The sequence below is a fragment of the Salmo trutta genome, chromosome 14, assembly GCF_901001165.1.
Source record: "Salmo trutta chromosome 14, fSalTru1.1, whole genome shotgun sequence".
NCBI classification, from domain to species: Eukaryota; Metazoa; Chordata; class Actinopteri; order Salmoniformes; family Salmonidae; genus Salmo; species Salmo trutta.
Genome location: NC_042970.1, coordinates 44,171,561 through 44,191,308, shown reverse-complemented (window position 1 = coordinate 44,191,308; position 19,748 = coordinate 44,171,561). Strand labels below are relative to the sequence as shown.

Sequence of the window (19,748 nt, the reverse complement as noted above, 5' to 3'; positions counted from 1 at the left end):
CATTTCCTTCACCTGTGCTGATGTGGGAAAACTACCTTGTTCTTTTTTTTGTTTCAGCTTCAAGTTTACTACTGAAGCACAACAGAGATTGAAATAGCAAGGCTTCCCATCTTGTCCACAGCATAAACACTCAACACCCAATAGACAGTCAAGTGACCTCCTGCTGTTCGCCGGTTGTTCACTGTAATTCTCCCCCGCGATGTTTTAGACTCGACTGCTACGTGCGGGAGTTTCGTGAACGCGCACGCAGGGACTTCCCATCGCTGTGGTGAACGCGGAATATGACGTAAGTCACTTGCGGAGCAGTGATGATGGCGGTGTGTGAACGCGCAGTAAAAGTAATGGCTGCTCTGGAACGGCGGGTGCCTAGTCTCGATGATTTCGTGGGCCAAAGCTGGAGCGCTTGGGCTGAGAGAGCCGGTGTGACTGCGCCGGAAGGTAAGGGAGCACCTTTGGAATCGGTATTGTCAGATATCAAATCGATTGGCCATTCTGTTGAGGTTTATTTTCGTGGAAACGGGCGGCAGCCATAACCATGTTACCCAAACAAAGACCCTGCTGGGTCCTAGCGCTTGCTGGATAACATGTTGCTCTCTCCCAGGTCCTAGCGGTCGGCGTCTTCCGAAAAAAATACGTGACAATTGTCTTTTTTATCCTCATTTTGTATTTTTATGTACACATACACACATCATGGCCACCATTTGACAGTATTCTCTCATTACAGCGTCACTCGCCCAAATAGAACTGTGGCCCTACAGCGGAAGGCGGCTTGCATTAGTTGTAGGGATGGTTGGGCGAGCAACTTCTTGCCATAGCAAGCTGGCCGTATTAGCAATGAAGATAATACTGCTAACAGGATGATACAGTCTGATGCTGTTGCCACCATGTAAATGCTAGTCTAGATTGTTATTTCAGGGCGAATTTCGAACTATTCTCGATTCATGTTGTTGGAAGCACTGTGGATTCGAGGCACAGTTCTTTTTTTTTTTTAGTTTGTTTCAAGACGAGATAAGTGTCTAAACAGTTACATGAGTGTATATGCGCGCGCATTCATTGTCTGGCACCTCTCCAAGTGCTACTCTACTCTCTCCCTAACTTTCTTATAAACCAACTCGAACATAATGAACACGATTCCAACAGTAAACACACGTATTAGGTCAAAGATCATGCTCATAGCCTAAATCAAGCACAGCAACAGACAGAGGGGCCAAGTTCACCATGCGAAAGGGAGTCACTTATCCAGCTAGCTAGTTTTCTTGAAAATGAACATTCATACTGGAAGGGAATTCCCATCTATATATCCTGTATTGACGCTGTAATGCATATCTCTGTGATCTGTTGTGCAAGTTACCTGTTGTGAGACAGGAAGTCACGATCAGAACCTGTCTAGTCAAACACCGACAAGGGGATTAATCTTAATAATCTAAAATAGCTTTCTCATCTCCTCCCCCATACCCACTGATATGGAGTAACTAGACTGGCAAAGGTGTCCGTCTTCCGTGTTGCTTTCACTTGACCTGCCTTTCAGATCATTGCGGATCAAACGAAGAAGAGGTGATGGAGGAACCACCTTGACTATTGAGATGCGCCCAAAGCCTACTAGCCATGCATTTGTATCCTGTATGCCTTATCCCCTCTGATGAAATTCCCTGACCACTGCACCTCAGTCACAGAGTCTCTGTTTTCAGGCTCTGATGGAGATGACTGCAGCAAGAATGGGAAGAATGCAGCTGAGGCAATGTCTCTTAGGAAGGAAGGTAAGTCTTTATTGGAGTGCATGTTGGTTACATCCTTCATACTAAGGTTTAGATTGGCATCGAACCTTACTATCCAGGTCCCCTAGCAACAACGGACACAGCCTCTGCACAGAGTGTGTGTGTCTCCAGATTTGGCTTCTTCTTCCAGTGCTCCCCTGGGTGTCTTGTCTTAAGAGCTGAATGGGGTGTGGGGTTGGGGGGCACAGGGGGGGCTGCTCCCTGCTAGGATCTCTCTCGCAACCAGCCTGGCAGTCTGCAGCAGCAGCTGTCTGACAGACACTGCCGTGTGTACTTGTCGGACTGCGTGTGTTTCTCAGGGTGACAGACAATGTGATTTGGGTTGTTCCACCTCAAAAACGGACGATTTCGACAGCCACCATCTCAGATTGTTCTGAAATCGTTTTTTGTTTCAAACAAGATTAATGGAACATATATCTTTTTTGTATTTTACCCCCTTTTTCTTCCCAATTTCATGATATCCAATTGCAATCCAATTACGATCTTGTCTTATCACTGCAACTCCCCAACGGGCTAAGGAAAGTCGAAGGTCCAGTCATGCGTCCTCCGAAACATGACTCGCCAAACCGCGCTACTTAACAACTGCCCGCTTAACCCGGAAGCCAGGTGCACCAATGTGTCGGAGGAACACCTGTCACAAAGAGTCGATAGGGCAAGGACATCCCGGCTGGCCAAACCCTCACCTAACCCGGACGACACAGCCTGGGATCAAACCCAGGTCTGTAGTGATGCCTCTCGCTCTGCGAGGCAGTGCCTTAGACCGCGGCGCCCCTCAGGAGGCCCAATGCAACATTGTTTTGTTTAAATATAATTTGTTTCTCAGGGTGACATAGACACTGTGATGTGGGTCGTTCCAATTTGACCTCTGAGAAATTAAAGGGATATTTTTGTATTGAGGCTCTATATCGACTTCCTCAGAGTCACATGAACTCGTAGATACCATTTGTATGTCTATGTTCAGTATGAAGGAAGTTAGAGGTAGTTTCGCGAGTCGAGCATGCTAGCAGATACCCATGGACTTTTTCTAGTTTATCAAGTTTATTGGTTGTTTGCACAGTATAGGTTTTATAGCGTGTGCAGCTAAATTATGTTACTAGCTCTTAACAATGCAGTAAAATGTCTAACAAGTACACAAATAATAAAAAAGTTAAGAGAAAATGGAAGACAAATCTGGAACGGTGGGGCGAATCAAATGAACAACCCAAATAGCACTATCATTAATCAAAATGCAATCTATACGTATGTACAACAGGAGAATTTACACAAGATATACTAAGAATATGTACAGCAGTAGATATATTAGTGAGTGATGTCAAGAATCCAGTATATAGATAAATATGCGGTGTGTGTGTGTGTATAAACAGTGTAACTAAAAATACAATGTACGGTAGGATAAATATTAAAATGAGCTATGGGATACTGGATTTAAATAGTGTGAAACGTAAAGTGTCCAGTGGTTCAATGTCTTTAACATGTGACCGCAGCGTTGGCTTTGAGTGTGTGTATGTGCGTGTGTTTGTGAGTATGAGGTATGTGTGATGGCTTGTGTTGCTGCCATACCTGGTCCATGTAAGACTGCTTACAGGGTAAGGAAACCAATGTCATTTTGTAATTTGGGTGAACTATCCCTTTAACAATGGGGGGGGGGCGGTCTCTAAAAAATAATCACTTAATAGCAGGAACAGCACCATCAAGTGGTCAACCTGGTAGGATGTAGGATGAGACACAATAACTTCAATGATTCATTTCTTTGAACATGGGGAAAAAACAGCACCAAATTCACTGAGAATACATTAAATAGGATGAAGAAACAATATTCCAAGCCGCAGCTCTATACAACTTGTCAGACATAGAGAACTGATACTATATATTGTTGTTGGGGTGGGATTGGCGTAGGGTATGGGGGGTCCGTGGTTTACTTTTGGCCACTTCGGATTCCTTTTTCAAATCAAATCGGACTCCATGTAAACAGGAAATAAGAGCAACTATCATTATTGAATCCTCCTGTCTTACTCATTGTTAGAAGAAAGTTTGGTCAAAATTGGATGTTAGCAACTATCATTATTGAATATTTTATGAGTCCTATAAATGAAAATGGCCAATTTAGGTGCAATCAATTAGCTTAATTGTTCAGAGATCTAATTATATTTCAAGAAAATCATGTTTCCGGAATGGTAATCTTATCTGTTTCTAACAGAAACCATTTCAGAACAATCTGAGATGGTGGGTGTCGTGGCTTTTTGAAATGACATGGAACGACCCATGTGTGTCTATACCCGCTTTCCCAGTATGTGTGATTTCTCACCTGTTCCTCCTTTCACTCTCTCCTAACCTCCTCCAGACATGTCTATCTTCGGCCACTACCCGGGCCAAGATGACTTCTACCTGGTGGTGTGTAGCCACTGTGGCCAGGTGGTCAAGCCCCAGGCTTTTGAGAAGCATTGTGAGAGGAGACATGGCCCCCTGAGCAAGCTGTACGCACGCCTCCGCCCCCCCCCTCCAGCCCCCCAGCAGCGACCCCGCCACAGCCACTCCCCATCCTCCACTCACGCAACCTCCTCCTCTTCCTCCTGGGAAGGGAGGGGGCAAGGGTCCGGGGCACCACGAGCAGCCCCCCCATCCCCATCCACACCCCCCCAGTTCAGACATACCAAGCCCCCCAAGGATGTAGTACGGTAAGAGGGATGGGATAGATGAAGGGGATTAAGAGGGGGGGGGATTGGAGGAAAGATTTAGGAGTCTTTGTCCTATTATTTTCCTTATTTAAAAAAAAAAATGTTAAGGGGTGAAAACCATCTTATTGTATCCATAACCACCAGTGAGATTTAACGTTATTGGTAACATTCTGATTTAATTTCCATGTTTTAAACATCTGACCATGTTCTCGCTCTTTTTTTTTTGTTGGTCCCTTTAGCCACTCCCCCCTAGATAAGAGCCCCCACAGCGGTCACTCTGAGTCGGCTGTGTTTAAGCAGCCTCCACCCCTGGAGCCTCCCCTGAGCTCCCCACTCCCCTCCCTCAGAGACCCACCGTGGCCCCATGGAGACACCCCGCCCGGCCGGCCCTCCACCACCCCCCCGCCCGGCCGGCCCTCCAACAGTGAGAGGACACACACCCAGAGGAAGGAGGCCACATCGGCGCCTACCCTCCCTGCCCACCTCCGTGGACCAAGACCCTACATTAAAGTGGCCTCCAGTGAGTCTTTATTTCCTTTCATCTTAGTTCATACAAGTTTGGGTCACTGAGATGTAATGTCTTTTTTTTAACAGAGATGGGCCTTCCCCTCAGGACCTGTTTTGTTGGGTGAAGAGCTTGTTAAATAGAGGAATGCTAAAATGAAGTGACATCATCTATTACCGGGCTAGTGAGCAGAGAGGAAAGAGCACGGTGCTAGGAAGCTAATTCCGACTGAGTCACAGCCGTTGAGTCTGATTGCTATTAAGACACTCTTCTGTTCCTGTCATCTCCAGGGAGAGAGTGTGATCTCGACAAGCACTGCGGAGTACTAGACCCCGAGAGGAAGAAAGTCTGCACTCGTCTCCTGACCTGCAATGTAAGTTCACACACACTGCATACGAAATCTCATCTCCCTCCTCCATCCCAGTGTCCTCTCTTCTTGGCCCAGCCTTTTCTTCCTTGCCACCTAGTATTCCATCCCTTCCTCTTCACCCCCCCTTTTCTCTCCTCTCTTTTCCTTCCTCTCCCCCACCCTTTCTCCTCTTCTTTCTCCCCCAGCCCTCACACGGTTGCGTATTCAGTAGCCAGGTGAGTGATTCATGGGAATAATGACTTCTGTCCTTACTGCTTTTGACCCAATTATGTTCACTCAACAAGAGTCCGAACAGGATGTGACGTTTGGAGGATGGAGGCTTTTCCCCATTGTTCACTGCTGTCGGATATCTTGTTCCAACGGATTCATTTGTTTGAGGGACTTACCTACACACGCTGGCTCCTCTATTGTGGGTCCAACTGGCAAGAGATGAAAATCCTTTCCCAATAGAAAGACGGTCAGTGATATGCCAAGAGTAATAACTTGGGTGTTTTTTTTCTTTTATCTGTGATGATTCGGCGACCGTAAGGGGAACTGTCAGACGCAGATAAGAGACATGTCTTGGTTATTACTCTCCTATGATAGTAATTATTTACATTCGTGACGTCACATCAGGCATGCATTTCAAACAGACACTTTTAAACAGAAGGGGTGACCTGACGTGTAGGCTTAATTGTGCCCTTTCCGTATGATGAGGATGAATCATTTCTCTCCATTTTGACGCTCTTTGTCCTCCTCTCATATCTCTCCTATAGTCGACACTTCAGCTATTCATTGCTATGGCAGCATAGTACATTAGTCGTCTAAATGTCACGCTTCGTGATTGTGGTGTTGCCATAGTATTTGAAAGGTTCTCCACGTAAGGGGAAGGGGTATTTTTGTGCAGGGTATTGAGGACATTGTGGTATTATGTCCTCTAGCCCCAGTGGAGTTACAGTGGTAAAGACAAACCTTCCTCCTTATCAAAATCGCTGCTCTGACATGACTAGGGAGGTGAAGGCAAAGTAGTGGAAACCTTTCTTTCACCCACCCCATGTTAGATCGGTTATTACAAGGTCCTGAGCTGAGAGCACAGGAAGGGTGTATGTGTGGCTGGCTGGCTGGCTGGCTGCAGGTTTGTATAAAAGAGGAACCCGGCTGCGTCAATCAGCGCGCAGAGGGGTCATGTGTAGGCAGGAGCAGATGAGACCCGATTTGTATTTATTTTATAAAAATAAAAAAAATCATTTTTTTTTGTGTTTATATATATTTTTTTACAGGAAAGGGAAAAAATCTGAGAAACTGCTTCCCTGCCTCACTTCTCGTTCAGACGCCCACACTGGATCTTTAACGTCAAACGTCTGCTGTACCAGGGCTTATCCTCCCTCTTTACCAAGACTATTTGATAGAGCAATCTTTTGTCATCAGCGGTTATACCTATGTATTTTTCATGAAATCCAGGCTCTTTTTAAATGCTTTCTACATATCTCTCACATTCTGGTTAAGGCTCTGCTTTTCTGAGGGACTTCTGGTGCTTGTTTCCTTCAAAATCATCCGTCTCCGCATAGTTTGTCACTCCCCTCAACAGATTTGCCCAGGCGTATGTTGCCTGTGTGTGATTCAGGTCATCTCTAGCAGCATCGTTCAAATGCTAATGAATCCCACCTCATCTCAGACCCATCTGTGGATGTGAGAAGATGACGTGAGAACACATTTACCCTAGAATTAGTGAACTAGATTGAAAGCGATCACTACAGACCGTCAGTGGTTATCAGGACTTGGCAGTCATAGGGGGCTGGGCGCTATAGTTTTCCCTCCAAAACACAAAGGAAAGTTGGACAGCATCACCCTATGTTCACTGCACGAGGACTATTTTTATCATGTCTATTCGGGTGGAAAGAATAGGCTGATGCGTTTTGAGTCACCTTTGTGTGTAAGAAATTGACATTTTTCAGAGAAATACATAAATAATTGTATTTAATTGTTTTCTCTCCCCCGGTCTGTTTCTTTCTCCTGTCCTTAGATTCACTCCATCCACCAGCGGCGGAAGGTTCCTGGTCGGAGTAAAAACTTTGACCAGCTGGTGGCCGAGCTGAAGACGGGGGCCCGGGTCCGTGAGCGGGGGAGTCAGACCCAGGAGGGGAGTGGCTCGGGTCGGTCCCCCAGCCCAGAGGCCCCCGAGGACCCCCCAGCACCCCCCCACTGCAGGAGACCCCTCACCAACAACCCTGCCTTCAGGTAGGGGACTTATGTTATCAGATGTGTTAAAGTAATAGTAAAGTAGTCGTGGTAGATGTGGACAAAATATTAACACGTGTGTGTTCAGTCGGTCCAGGGCGTCTTTAGAAAGCGCTCCAAAGGAGGACAAACCTTGTCAGGAAGAGGGTAGCGCCCCATCGCCCCTCACCCAAGGGCGCATCTCCAGCGACGAGAGCGAGGGAGAGGGGCCTGAGGAGCCGTACGAATACCCTTCTTCCTCCTCCTGGCACCCCAAACCAGCTGCGGTAAGATTACAGGGTGTCATCAACTACTCCTATTATCAGATGTACACTGGGTGTACAAAAAAAAAGAACACCTGTTCTGTCCATGACATAGCTTTCACCTGGTCAGGCTATGATCCCTTATTGATGTCACTTGTTAAATCCACTTCAATCAGTGTAGATGAAGGGGAGGAGACAGGTTAAAGAAGGATTTTTTTTTTAAAGCTGCACTATGCAGAAATCACTCGCTAAAATTCTAATAGTTCATTTCAGTTTGTGACAAAACAGGCACGTATAGTCTAGAGCAGGGTTTCCCAAACTGGTCCTGCCCCCCCCCCCACACACTCCCCAACCCCCAATAACCAGCTCATCAAGCTTTGATTATTTGAATCAGCTGTGTAGTGCTAGGGCAAAAAAACCGAAACATGCATCCCGAGGGGGGAACCCTGGTGTGGAGAATCATTGCACTGTCTACACCTCTGTGAAATACATTTTCCATAACCAAAAATATTGTATTTTCGGCTTTTTAAAGCTGGTGTACAAATCTGAACGTAAAAGACTCAAAAACGAAACAACGGGAAACAGAAATTGCGCAAATAAAACAGATCTACTGCTTTCAATGAGAATGACAGAGACAAAAGATTTGAAGTCCCTTTGAACGGGGTATGGTAGTAGGTGCCAGGTGCACCGGTTTGAGTCTCTTAAGAACTGCGACGCTGCTGTGTTTTTACGCTTAACAGTTTCTCATGTGTATCAAGAATGGTCCACCACCCAAAGGACATCCCGGCCAACTTGACACAACTGTGGGAAGCATTGGAATCAACATGACCCAGCATCCCTGTGGAACGCTTTTGACATCTTGTAGAGTCCGTGCCCCGAAGAATTGAGGCTGTTCTGAGGACCAAAGAGGGGGAGGTGCAATGTTCCTAATGTTTGGTATACTCTGTGTATATCACTGGAGTATGCTGACCTTTTCACAACTGTAAAATACAGAGATGTTGCCAGCACTGTCAGTTAACAGTCCCCTAACCCCACCATGTGCTCCGTCTCCTCTCCCTAGGTGTGCTCGTTTGGCAGTCATGAGATGGGTCGGGGTGTGTACACCTTTGACCGACGGCTCCACCACCTGCGGTCGGCACTCAACGCCATGGTGGAGCAGCACATCAGCGCCCACCTCTGGAAGTAAGATTCTTTGTGATGTGTGGCCCTGTGGTAACTTCACAAGGTTTACTGGTGCAGTGGTTTGTCATAAGAGCTACATAGTGCTGTTCGAGCACCATTTTCCTGATTGTTTCCCCTCTGCACAATGTGTTGCATTGTAGATTTCTCTATCTAATACAGGTATATTATCTCTGCAGGAAAATACCTCAAGCTTCAGACCTCCAGTCCCAGTTTTCCACTGCGAAGAACAACCCCTCTTCCTCCTCCTCGTCCTCCTTTTCCTCCCTGCATTCTAAAGTCAGGACAGGAAGCCACAGCACCCCCTCCCTCAGGCCCCCCTCCTCTTCTTCCTCCCACGGACCAGGAAGGGAGACACGCCTACAAATCCCCTCCCACTCCACAGCCATTAACCAATCAGAGAACTCCAGTGCTAGTGGCAGCCAAATTGTAGCCCCGGCGCCCCCTCCTGTCCGTCAGACAGGCCCAGGGCGGCCACCAGGGCCCGGAAGGCCCAAGAACCCGGTAGGGCGACCCAGCAAGCAGCAGCTGAGACTCAGAGAGGAGGCTGCTGCTGCCGCAGCCCTCCGTAAGCGCAAAGCCCCGTCACAGGAGGGTGAGCACTGCGGCCCAGACAGGAACTCTATCATCCTCCAGGACCGGGGACGGCCCCCCTCCACTTCCTCTAAGACCACCCCGCCCACTCCTCACAGCCAGACCAATGGTACTCTCTCCCCCAGCAGCAAACCCCGCCCCCAGCCATCCCCCTCGGAGCCCCATTCGCCAGCGGCAGCCTGGGCGTTTAAACGGACACATCCAACCTCTGGACACACTTCCGCCCCACCCGACCCTCACAGCCGAGGTGGGGACTCAGGACTACACGGGAGGGGGTCGGAGGGGTACGAGCACAGGGGGCAGGGGAAGAAACGCAAGGGGGGCAGCAGTGAACCCTCGCCCCCCTCTAAACTGCACCGCATTCCCTCCTCCCCTCGCTCCAATTTCTACCCCTGGAAGGACAGTAAGGGGGGGGCGCTGCCTGGTGGGTTGGAGAAGAAAATGGGCACACAGAAGGTGGGTTACTACTTAAAATTATATTAGGAATACGTTATGTACATACAGTGCATTCGGAAAGTATTCAAACCCTTCACGTTGTCCACAATTTGTTACATTACAGCCTTATTCTAAAATGTATGATATTGTTTTGTTTTTTTACCTCAATCTCCACACTACCCCATAATGACAAAGCAAAAACATGACAAATAAAAAAAACTGAAATCACATTTGTATAAGTATTCAAATGTAATTGTATTTGTTACATGCCCCGAATACAACAGGTGTAGACCTTAAAGTGAAATGCTTACTTACAAGCCCTTAACCAACAATGCAGTTAAGAAAAATACAAAAAAATGAAATAAAAGTAACAAAAAATTGAACAGCAGCAGTAATATAACAATAGCGAGGCTATATACAGGGGGTACCGGTACAGAGTCAATGTGCGGGGACACCGGTTAGTCGAGGTAATATGTACATGTAGGTACAGACCCTTTACTCAGTACTTTGTTGAAGCACCTTTGGCAGTGATTACAGCATCAATTCTTCTTGGGTGTTATGCTACAAGCTTGGCACACCCGTATTTGGGGAGTTTCTCCCATTCGTCTCTACAGATCCTCTCAAGCTCTGTCAGGTTGGATGGGGAGCGCCACTTTACAGCTATTTTTAGGTTTCTCCAGAGATGTTAGATCGGGTTCAAGTCCGGGCTCTGGCTGGGCCACTCAAGGACATTCCGAGACTTGTCCCGAAGCCACTCATGCATTGAGGAACTCTAGAGCTCTGTCAGAGTGACCATCGTGTTCTTGGTCACCTCCCTGACCAAGGCCCTTCTCCCCGGATTGCTCAGATTTGCTGGGCGGCCAGTTCTCGGAAGAGTCTTGGTGGTTCCAAACATCTGCCATTTAAGAATGATGGAGGCCACTGTGTTCTTGGGGACCTTAAATGCTACAGAAATTTGTTGGTACCCTTCCCCAGATCTGTGCCTCGACACAATCCTGTCTCGGAGCTCTATGGACAATTCCTTCAATCTCATGGCTTGGTTTTTGCTCTGACATGCACTGTTAACTATGGGACCTTTATATAGACAGGTTTGTGCCTTTCCAAATCATGTCCAATTAATTGAATTTACCACAGGTGGACTCCAATCAAGTTGTAGAAACATCTCAAGGATGATCAATAGAAACGGGATGCACCTGAGCTCAATTTTGAGTCTAAGCAAAGGGTCTGAATACTTATGTAATTAAGGTATTAATGTTATTTTTAATACATTTGCTTAAATTTCTAAACCTGTTTTTGCTTTGTCATTATTGGGTGTTGTGTGTAGATTGATCAGTAAACAAATTAATTTAATACATTTTAGAGTAAGGCTGTAACGTAACAAAATGTGGAAAAAGTCAAGGGGTCTGAATACTTTCCGGATGCACTGTTTGGTACAAATTATATTGTATTTGTTGTCCAAGTCTTTGTGACTATAAAGCAGCCATTTGACTGTTGTCTTCCTTCTTTCTCCACAGCCAAAACTGCACCATTAAGAGTGCTTGCCTTACAAGCCACTATGAGGGAGACAGCCCTGTCTGCGTAGTCAGACATCACAGGACTCGAGATGTGTGTGTGTGTGTGTGTGTGTGTGTGTGTCTCGATATTCAAGCCAATGTCGATGTGTGCGTATGTCTATTGAAGCCTATATGGGAATGAGTGTACAGGTGTATGTGGGAGAGAGTGCGCTTAATACAGTATGAGCTACGTGTTGTTCAGTTCCTGAGTCGGGTGTGTGTGTGTGTGTGCAGGACAAAGGGGACACGTGAATTTGTGTATGAATTTATAAATACCTCAAGACCTTCTGGTTATGCTGCTAAATGAATGTTGGTTTATAAAAATTGTTAAACAATATCCTTTACACTTGAAGTTGTGGCTTTTCTTTTGGGGCTGGTAAATGAAGAGGGGGTCACCAGATATAATTTTTTGCAGCCTTGATATACCAGATCATATACAACCATGTTAGTCTGAGAAATTATCTCACCGTATTGTCTAATTACTGTTGTATGATGCCAGTATAGAAGTGACATAACAGTAGCCTTTGCATCAAGGTGGGATAGGGAGCGCTGAGTTAGCCAATTATTGCTCAAAGGACTGCATTCCATGACGCCATGTTAATGAAATTGGGGCAACTCCTTAAAAAAAAACTGGAGTAAGAAGTGTTTTGTACATGTGTTGGATAGAAAAATGGAGTGTATTATAAAGGCTATTCACGCGTGTGTCAAATTAGTGCAATACGCGCTCTTGATTCCCTGGCGCTCGTTCCTGGTTGGATAGCGACTCGTGCTGCTGGGGATATCGCCATTAGATGACTCACTGATTTGACAGCTGACTGGCTCCTCTGTCAGTGACGTTGCTGTTTTTTTCCGACTGAAGCCTCTCTAAAATGGGGGGGTTCGATTAATCTCGCCCGTGTAGTCGTGTTTTGCAACGGCTGAAAATTCGCATTCCATCTGGAGCCGGGCTGCCTCCCGAACGTGAGCTAGGTGCCGCGCGCTGTCAGACGGCTCAAAACAAAAGTGAAATAGTTAAGCGGGGCGGCAGGTAGCCTAGTGGTTAGAGCGTTGGATTTGTAACCGAAAGTTTGCAAAATCGAATCCCTGAGCTGACAAGATAAAAATGTGTCGTTCTGCCCCTGAACCAGGCAGTTAAACCCTCTGTTTCAAGGCCGTCATTGAAAATATGAATTTGTTCTTAACTGACTTGCCTAGTTAAATAAAGTTTTTCTTAAAAAGCACGTGTAGTAGTTAGTAAGATTCTCTGTTTTCCTATGCTGAAGTGATAGTTTTCATTGTGAAGACAAAACTATTTAGAAAATTAAAACATTTAATGTATGGCCTATGCACCATGCTGCCTTGTTGACAACGTGATAGGGCGCTCCTCCCTCCCCGCTTTTACATGATTCAACCCGGGCCAGTGTAAAATAACTCCCTTATGTCTCGTCAAACGAGATCTATCCAGGAAGTGGATTCAAGAACCCACCTGATCGACTTGAACCAGTGGTAGTAGGCCTACAGTATATATTCCAGGTGCGCTGGACGAGAAATATCAGCTGGTCATTATCTGCGGTATGTTTTGGAATGAAACCTGCCGGCCTGGAATTTGATTTAGTCTACGTAGGTGCGTAACAGTAAAATGCTGCCGTGTTATCTCAGTAACAGGAGGGGATTTACTAGCTACAGACTAATCCGTTGAGACCGCACATCCATCGTTTCGCGACAATCCGTTTTCCTGTTCTGTGCTGGTCAACATAGTTTGTGATACGTTTATCAATGTGATGTAATTTGATACATCCTTGCTGCGGAAGAGTCCCGAGCGCGGTCACGGATAGACTGGCGCCAACGGTTGAAGAACATTAACTGACCAGATTTAGATCCAACTAATCTCCATGTATCTGCCACGGTGCTCGGCGAACAGATACCATCGGTTTACCATTGTACAGTTATCCCGCATGCTCTCCGTTTAGCCAGCCGGCGGAGCGATGCGAGTAGATGTGGAGTACAGCCCGGTCGGCGAGGGACTGGGGATGAGCGAGTTCTGGCTATATGTGTGGATGCGAAGGGTCGCAGTGATCGCTGCGCATGTCATAGCTGTGGGTCTCACTGTACTGATTTCACTACTATCCCGCCCTGGAACAAGTGAGTTGCCTTCATCTTGTTGACCTGTAAAGTATTGTAAAGTATTGACAATGATTTTGGCAATGAGTCCCTTTTATCTACTTCCCCAGAGTCAGATGAACTCCTGAATATTATTTTTCATGTCTCTGTAACCAGGTTTTCATTCAATTTTTTTATGCGAGTAAAGTAGCTTACTGTCGGATTTTTAAAAAAAGTCACGACGGGCCTGATAGAAACTACATTTCTAAGTAACATTTCAAAATGTCGACCAAAAAAATACGCTAGACAAGGTGGGATCTTTTTGTGTCTGCAGAATTAATTATGCGAGAAATGGCGGTGGAAACGCATTTATGCACAAATATTGCTTAATAATAACCATCATATTGAAGTAACTTGGAGTCACGCGATGACGTGTGGTCCTCTCTAAGACTTGAAAAGATGCAGTTTATTAGGCCAGGGTTCCCAAACTTTTTCCCCCAGGTCCCTCTTCCAGCATTGGGGAACGTCCCCTGCGCAAGCCAATTGTATTTCTATGGGCACAAGCACTGTTCACACCCTTCTTGTTGGCGGAGAGAACAATTAGCAGGTTTAAAGCTTATTTCCTGCAATTCTACACATTTTTGTCATGTGTTGCAGATATTATTTTGCCGTTTTAAAGCACATTTTGCCATGTCTAATGTGTATTCATGTGATATGAGTGACTCGAACATTTCTCCATGGACTAAAAATAACCTAGCTAAAAAACATCTGAGATGGGCTAGTTCATCTCAACATTTCTGAGAAGTTATAAATAGCTCTAAATGTATGCAATGACTGACATGACAAGAGGGAAACTGATGACACACTACCTAATTTCGAAATTGCACCTTTTGCATTCTGCTACTCCAACTTCCAATGTCAGTAATTCAATTTTGCCCATATTCTTGATGAAGAATGTTAAACTCACTGGTTTGAGACCACAAAAATCAACCAAATCCACTAAACAGCGCTGTTAATTATACTACATTGAAAATACTGTGAAAGAAGAAAATGATGATTAAATATAGGTTCATCATCATTTCTACACACTTTATACCTAGTTTTAGTCATTTAAATTCAAACTGGAGTATTTTTCATAAATAAATACTACTTTTTTACTCAGACACTCATGACCCATTCAAAACCCACTAGTTGAGAATCGCTGATGTAGTCTATGCCTGTATCGGCGACATGTTGGATAGAGTGCACATGCCAATACCAGAATGGGCACATTAGCTATGTAATGCAACATTTTTGGTGACAAAACCATCAGTAGAGTTGAAAATGCGATGGAAACCCATTTAACTTGTATTTACAATTCGGTACATGGGAATTTAACTGCAAAGTTATTTTGATATGCTCCTCGTCATCACCCACAGCATTTTATCCACACGTCAATATGATGGAAACACATCTCTGGTGGGAAAATGTGTATATTGTTTTCATGCAGATTTTTGACGATCGCATGAAAATCTGTCGCCAATTGAATGGAAACCTAGCTTCTCTCCAGTGTGAAGGAAGTTGGAGGTAGTTTCGCGAGCCAATGCTAACTAGCGTTAGCGCAATGACTGGAAGTGATAACCAGTCATTGCGCTACCGCTGGTTAGCATTGGCTCGCCTTATGCTGGACACAGACATAAAATGGTATCTGACTGGGGAAGTAGATAAAGAGCCTCATTGCCTAAATCCTGAAGTATCCTTTTAAGCACAAAACCTGCAGGTCTGGGGAACTGGTGGGTGCAAGGTTTTGTTTCAGACCAGCACCAAAGCACCTCAAGCATTGATCAAGTATCAGATGTCTAATGCTGGGCTAGAGCAAAAACCAGCACTGATCCCAAGGACTTGATGACTGCACTAGTAGCCTTCAATTGGAATGTTTTGTTCAGTGTGGACAATCACACAATGTGTCTGTGTTTCAGGTCTATTTTCCTGGCATCCTGTGTGCATGTCTATCGCAGTAAGTTATCCTGATAACATGACACACACTATTATACTACAAAATACCATAATATACACAGAACAAAAATATAAATGCAACAGGCAAAGTGTTGGTCCCAGAATTTTTCCATACTTGCAAAAAGCTTATGTCTCTTAAATTCTGTGCACAAATGTGTTTAAATCCCTGTTAACATTTCTCCTTTGCCAAGATAATCCATCCACCTGACAGGTGTGCCATATCAAGAATCTTATTAAACAGCATGATCATGACACAGGTGCACCTTGTGCTGGGGACAATAAAAGGCCACTCTAAAATGTGCAGTTTTGTCACAACACAATGCTACAGATGTCTCAAGTTTTGAGGGAGCTTGCAATTGGCATGCTGATTGCAGGAATGTCCACCAGAGCTATTGCCAGAGAATGTAATGTTCATTTCTCTACCATAAGCCACCTCCAACGTAGTTTAAGAGAATTTGGCAGTACATCCAACTGGCCTCAACCACAGACCACGTGTATGGCGTCGCGTGGGTGGGCGGTTTGCTGATGTCTACGTTGTGAACAGAGTGCTCCATGGTGAAGGTGGGGTTAGGTATGAGCAAGCATAAGCTACGAGCACAATTGCATTTTATCGATGGCAATTTGAATGCACAAAAATACCATGACGAGATACTGAGGCCCATTTTTTTTTTTTATAAGGTATCTGACCAACAGCTGCATATCTGTATTCCCAGTCATGTAAAATCCATAGATTAGGGCCCAATGCATTTATTTCCTCATCTGAACTGTAACTCAGTAAAATCAATGAACATTTTTGCGCTTATAGTTTTGTTCAGGATACTTCTAGTCTTAGGTAAGGTGCTGTCACATGCGAGAGATTAAGCTCTACGACCATCTTACCTCCTGCACTACATGTGGGCCCTGCCATGCCTGCGGCACGCTGACGGAAAAGGAGAAGCTGCAAATAAATTATACATCCAGCCCTCTCTCTCTCTCTCGCCTCTCCCCCTCTGTTTCTTTAATAATGGATCAAAGTGTGGAACAGAGATGTGACAGGCAGGTTCACCCTTAGCCCTGGGCTGATGATGTAAACGGGTAACTTGACCCAGAGGACTGACTGACTGGAGGAACGTTATAGAGCCGTCTCCAAAAACGGAGCTCAGAGGTCCTTTGTTGTTGTTTAGTGGGACAATGCTGAGTATAGGTTGCAGATGAGATGTACTGGGCAGAACTGACCCAGCTTTCTAAGTCGGCTCAGAAACATTATTTCCCCCACCACAAGAGATTCCTTCTTTCGCACAGTCTCTCACACACACACACACACACACACACACACACAGACACCACTGTCCATTGAGTCTCTGCGTTAAAGTCTCTCTGTGCATTATCCTCAGACAGTGTTAATCCTCTGATTGTCATCTGATGGTCTTCCACCTCTCCTCTTGTGTCTATCAGTACCTCCTGTGCCTGACCGAGGGGATCCTCCTCTTCTCTCCCGAGGGGACTCCGTTCTGCTTCAAGGCACGGAAGGGTAAAGTCCGTCTGCACTGGTTCATCCAGGCCCTGGTCATATTGGCTGCAGCCACCGGAGTTGGCTTCATGATTGCCAGCAAGAACGTGTCAGAGCGCCCCCACCTGGCCACCTGGCACAGCCTGCTGGGGGTGGGCACCCTGGCTGCCACTGTCCTCCAGGCCGCCTGCGGTATCTGCCTCCTCTTCCCTAAGCTGCTCAAGCTGTCGCCTCCACGGCTCAAGCTCTACCACGCCACCTGTGGCCTCGTGGTGTACCTGCTGGCGACTGTGACCGTGGTGTCGGCCATGTTTTCTGACTGGTTCCAGGCCACGGTGAAGGGGGTGGTGTGGTACGCCTTCCTGCTGCTGCCGCTGTTCCCAGCCCTGGTGATCATGAACCAAATCACTAACGCCTACCTGCCACGCAAGAAGATCACCACCTGAGACTAAGTTGTAGGTTTTCACAGTACAGTAGACTATAGATCAGTGTCTCCCAAACCTCTCATGAGTACACCCAGCCAGTCCACGTATTTGATGTATTCGACAACTAGCACAGCTGATTTAACTAACGAGGGGCTTGATTTATTAGGTGATAATTTCAACCAGCTGTGTTAGTTTGGAAAACGTCAACTAAGTGGACTGTCTATGGGTACTATGAGAGGTTGGGCAAACTGCTATATATACAGATATACGTATCTCGAAAGACTACCACCAGGAACTCAGTCTTACACACACAAGTACAAACGTATACAAAGTACTAGTGACGGGAGTTAATTGCATACACGCACATCTATAAGAAGACCTGGGTGTGACCGTTGAATCCTGATAAACATGTATGGGACCTGCCCTGAAAGGCTACTGAAAGCTGACAGAGTGGTTGTAACCCCGAAGTCGTCTCCATTCCGTCGTCTGTTTCTCCAGAGGCTACTTTGCGAATTTTATCCGGCGAACAATAAGTCTGCGATACTGTATCCGGATGGTTTAAGGCAGGGCTGTCCAACCCTGTTCCCGGAGCGCTACAGTCCTGTAGGTTTTCACTCCATCCCTCATCTAGCGCACCTGATTCTAATAATTAGCTGGTTGATGAGCTGAATCAGGTTGGTTACAACTGGGGTTGGAGTGAAAAGCTGTAGGAGGGTTAGCTCTCCAGGAACAGGGTTGGACAGCACTGGTTTAAGGGAATACAGTACCACTGTGTATCAACCAGAGTGTGGTTGTGAGCAGAGCAGCTATGTGGGTGTGTATTTTACCAACCCTTTATACGTTTTGTTTTATGATTCTTCAGTCAGCCTATATGTTACTGAACATTCGCCATTACGGCACATTTTAAAAACTTTTTTTTTTACCCGTGTTTGACGTCTTGTCCGGAGAAGTGCGTGTGTCATTGTCATTGACACCGGAAAGTATTAGCTTTCTCTGAATGAAGGTATTCGCTAGAAACCCCTGGCGCACAAAGGCCTATTGGATGTACCAGCACGATGCCTAAACTTCTCCCAGTCTTATTCAGTAGGTAAAAACACTTGAAAGATATTGTGACCAAATACCAGCATGTTGTTGGGCCATTTTTATACTTGATAAAGGGCAAATAAGTCAAACAAAAAGGGAATAATATCGTAAGAGACCATAAAGATTTTTTTTTTTAAATCTATCAAGTCTTCATGTATTGATGGTGCTGTGGCAGCCGCAGGAGTAAGGGAGTTGGTTCCTAATTTAGTTTTCAGAGCATACCTAGAACTCTGTATTTCCTGCTATGCTATAGGTAGTTTACCAGCAGCAGCTAAAGTAACTTGGTGTCAGACTAATAAAATGGCCTTTGGTGCCCATGTTGTAAAACACAGTTCCTTGAACTACTCATCTCTGCTTCACTTGCTTGTAAAACCAATCCAACGCCCTCCTGTTTTAATAAACTCTGTTTGTGTCATTTTAACTAATACAAGGTTGTGTTTACTGACTACAACGAGTGTGGCTGAATTGAGTTTCTAAGGTGGTCTTTTTAGTGTGATTATATGCTCTAATAGTTATGTGTGTCGTGTTTGAGTTCCGGGAACTGGGCGAATGGACTCACACTGTATACTTGCAGTCTGCCTAGTTTTCACTTCTGAGCACCTATGAAAATAGATGTGTTAAAGTTGATTTCTTCAATGTTTGTTACGAGCACCTAATGAATGTAGCCTATTCTACTCAGGTCTATGACCTTCAAACTCTGTGCTCATTAGAGTAAGAAGTGGCCCCTAACCACTGATACGGGAGAAAATATTCTCATCCCCCTATTGGTTAGCATTGATACTGCGTGTAGGGAAATCTGATCCTAGATCTGTGTTTGAGGGCAACTTCTACCTTGTGTGTTCATTGGATGAGCTGAGTATTTATTAGTGGTCAGAAATCTAGGATTGTTTTAAAGAGGAACATGCAAGAGATTGTAACTCCTAACAATGTTATCTCCCGTTTTATGCTTACTGGACATGACCCAGAACTCTAAGGTTGCAGTGACCCTGCTGATGTGTTGTCTAAATAAAAACCTTGAATCCCATGATTTGTTTGTGAGGAATCATTATACTGTAGGTAAAGATGATGGATTCTAAAAAGACACCAATCCTGAGGGTTTAGAGGTTACACTTCGTTGCTTAGTGTATACGTA

The 19,748-nt window shown here is 45.4% G+C and overlaps 2 protein-coding genes across 2 annotated transcripts; both read left to right on the top strand.

Annotated features, from left to right (window-relative positions):
• The first annotated feature begins 281 nt into the window (after positions 1–281).
• LOC115208163 (ataxin-7-like protein 2) lies at positions 282–11,889 on the top strand. The gene is made up of 10 exons (XM_029776016.1): positions 282–438; positions 1,689–1,757; positions 4,117–4,450; positions 4,690–4,970; positions 5,246–5,328; positions 7,328–7,542; positions 7,631–7,808; positions 8,845–8,966; positions 9,143–10,013; positions 11,507–11,889. Exons 1-10 carry the CDS (start codon positions 309–311, stop codon positions 11,522–11,524), a joined length of 2,301 nt encoding a protein of 766 aa, XP_029631876.1. The 5' UTR covers positions 282–308; the 3' UTR covers positions 11,525–11,889.
• Positions 11,890–12,962: 1,073 nt separating this feature from the next.
• Positions 12,963–19,640, top strand: cyb561d1 (cytochrome b561 family, member D1). The gene is made up of 3 exons (XM_029776015.1): positions 12,963–13,666; positions 15,583–15,620; positions 17,054–19,640. The coding sequence occupies exons 1-3, from the start codon at positions 13,510–13,512 to the stop codon at positions 17,552–17,554; spliced, it is 696 nt and encodes a 231-aa protein (XP_029631875.1). The 5' UTR covers positions 12,963–13,509; the 3' UTR covers positions 17,555–19,640.
• Positions 19,641–19,748: the final 108 nt, after the last annotated feature.

Coding starts and splice junctions, on each gene's coding strand:
- LOC115208163 (XM_029776016.1), top strand. CDS start 309: ATGATGGCGGTGTGTGAACGCGCAGTAAAAGTAATGGCTGCTCTGGAA. Junction 1,758..4,116: donor AATGTCTCTTAGGAAGGAAG/GTAAGTCTTTAT, acceptor AACCTCCTCCAG/ACATGTCTATCTTCGGCCAC. Junction 7,543..7,630: donor ACCAACAACCCTGCCTTCAG/GTAGGGGACTTA, acceptor GTGTGTGTTCAG/TCGGTCCAGGGCGTCTTTAG.
- cyb561d1 (XM_029776015.1), top strand. CDS start 13,510: ATGCGAGTAGATGTGGAGTACAGCCCGGTCGGCGAGGGACTGGGGATG. Junction 13,667..15,582: donor ACTATCCCGCCCTGGAACAA/GTGAGTTGCCTT, acceptor TCTGTGTTTCAG/GTCTATTTTCCTGGCATCCT. Junction 15,621..17,053: donor CTGTGTGCATGTCTATCGCA/GTAAGTTATCCT, acceptor TGTGTCTATCAG/TACCTCCTGTGCCTGACCGA.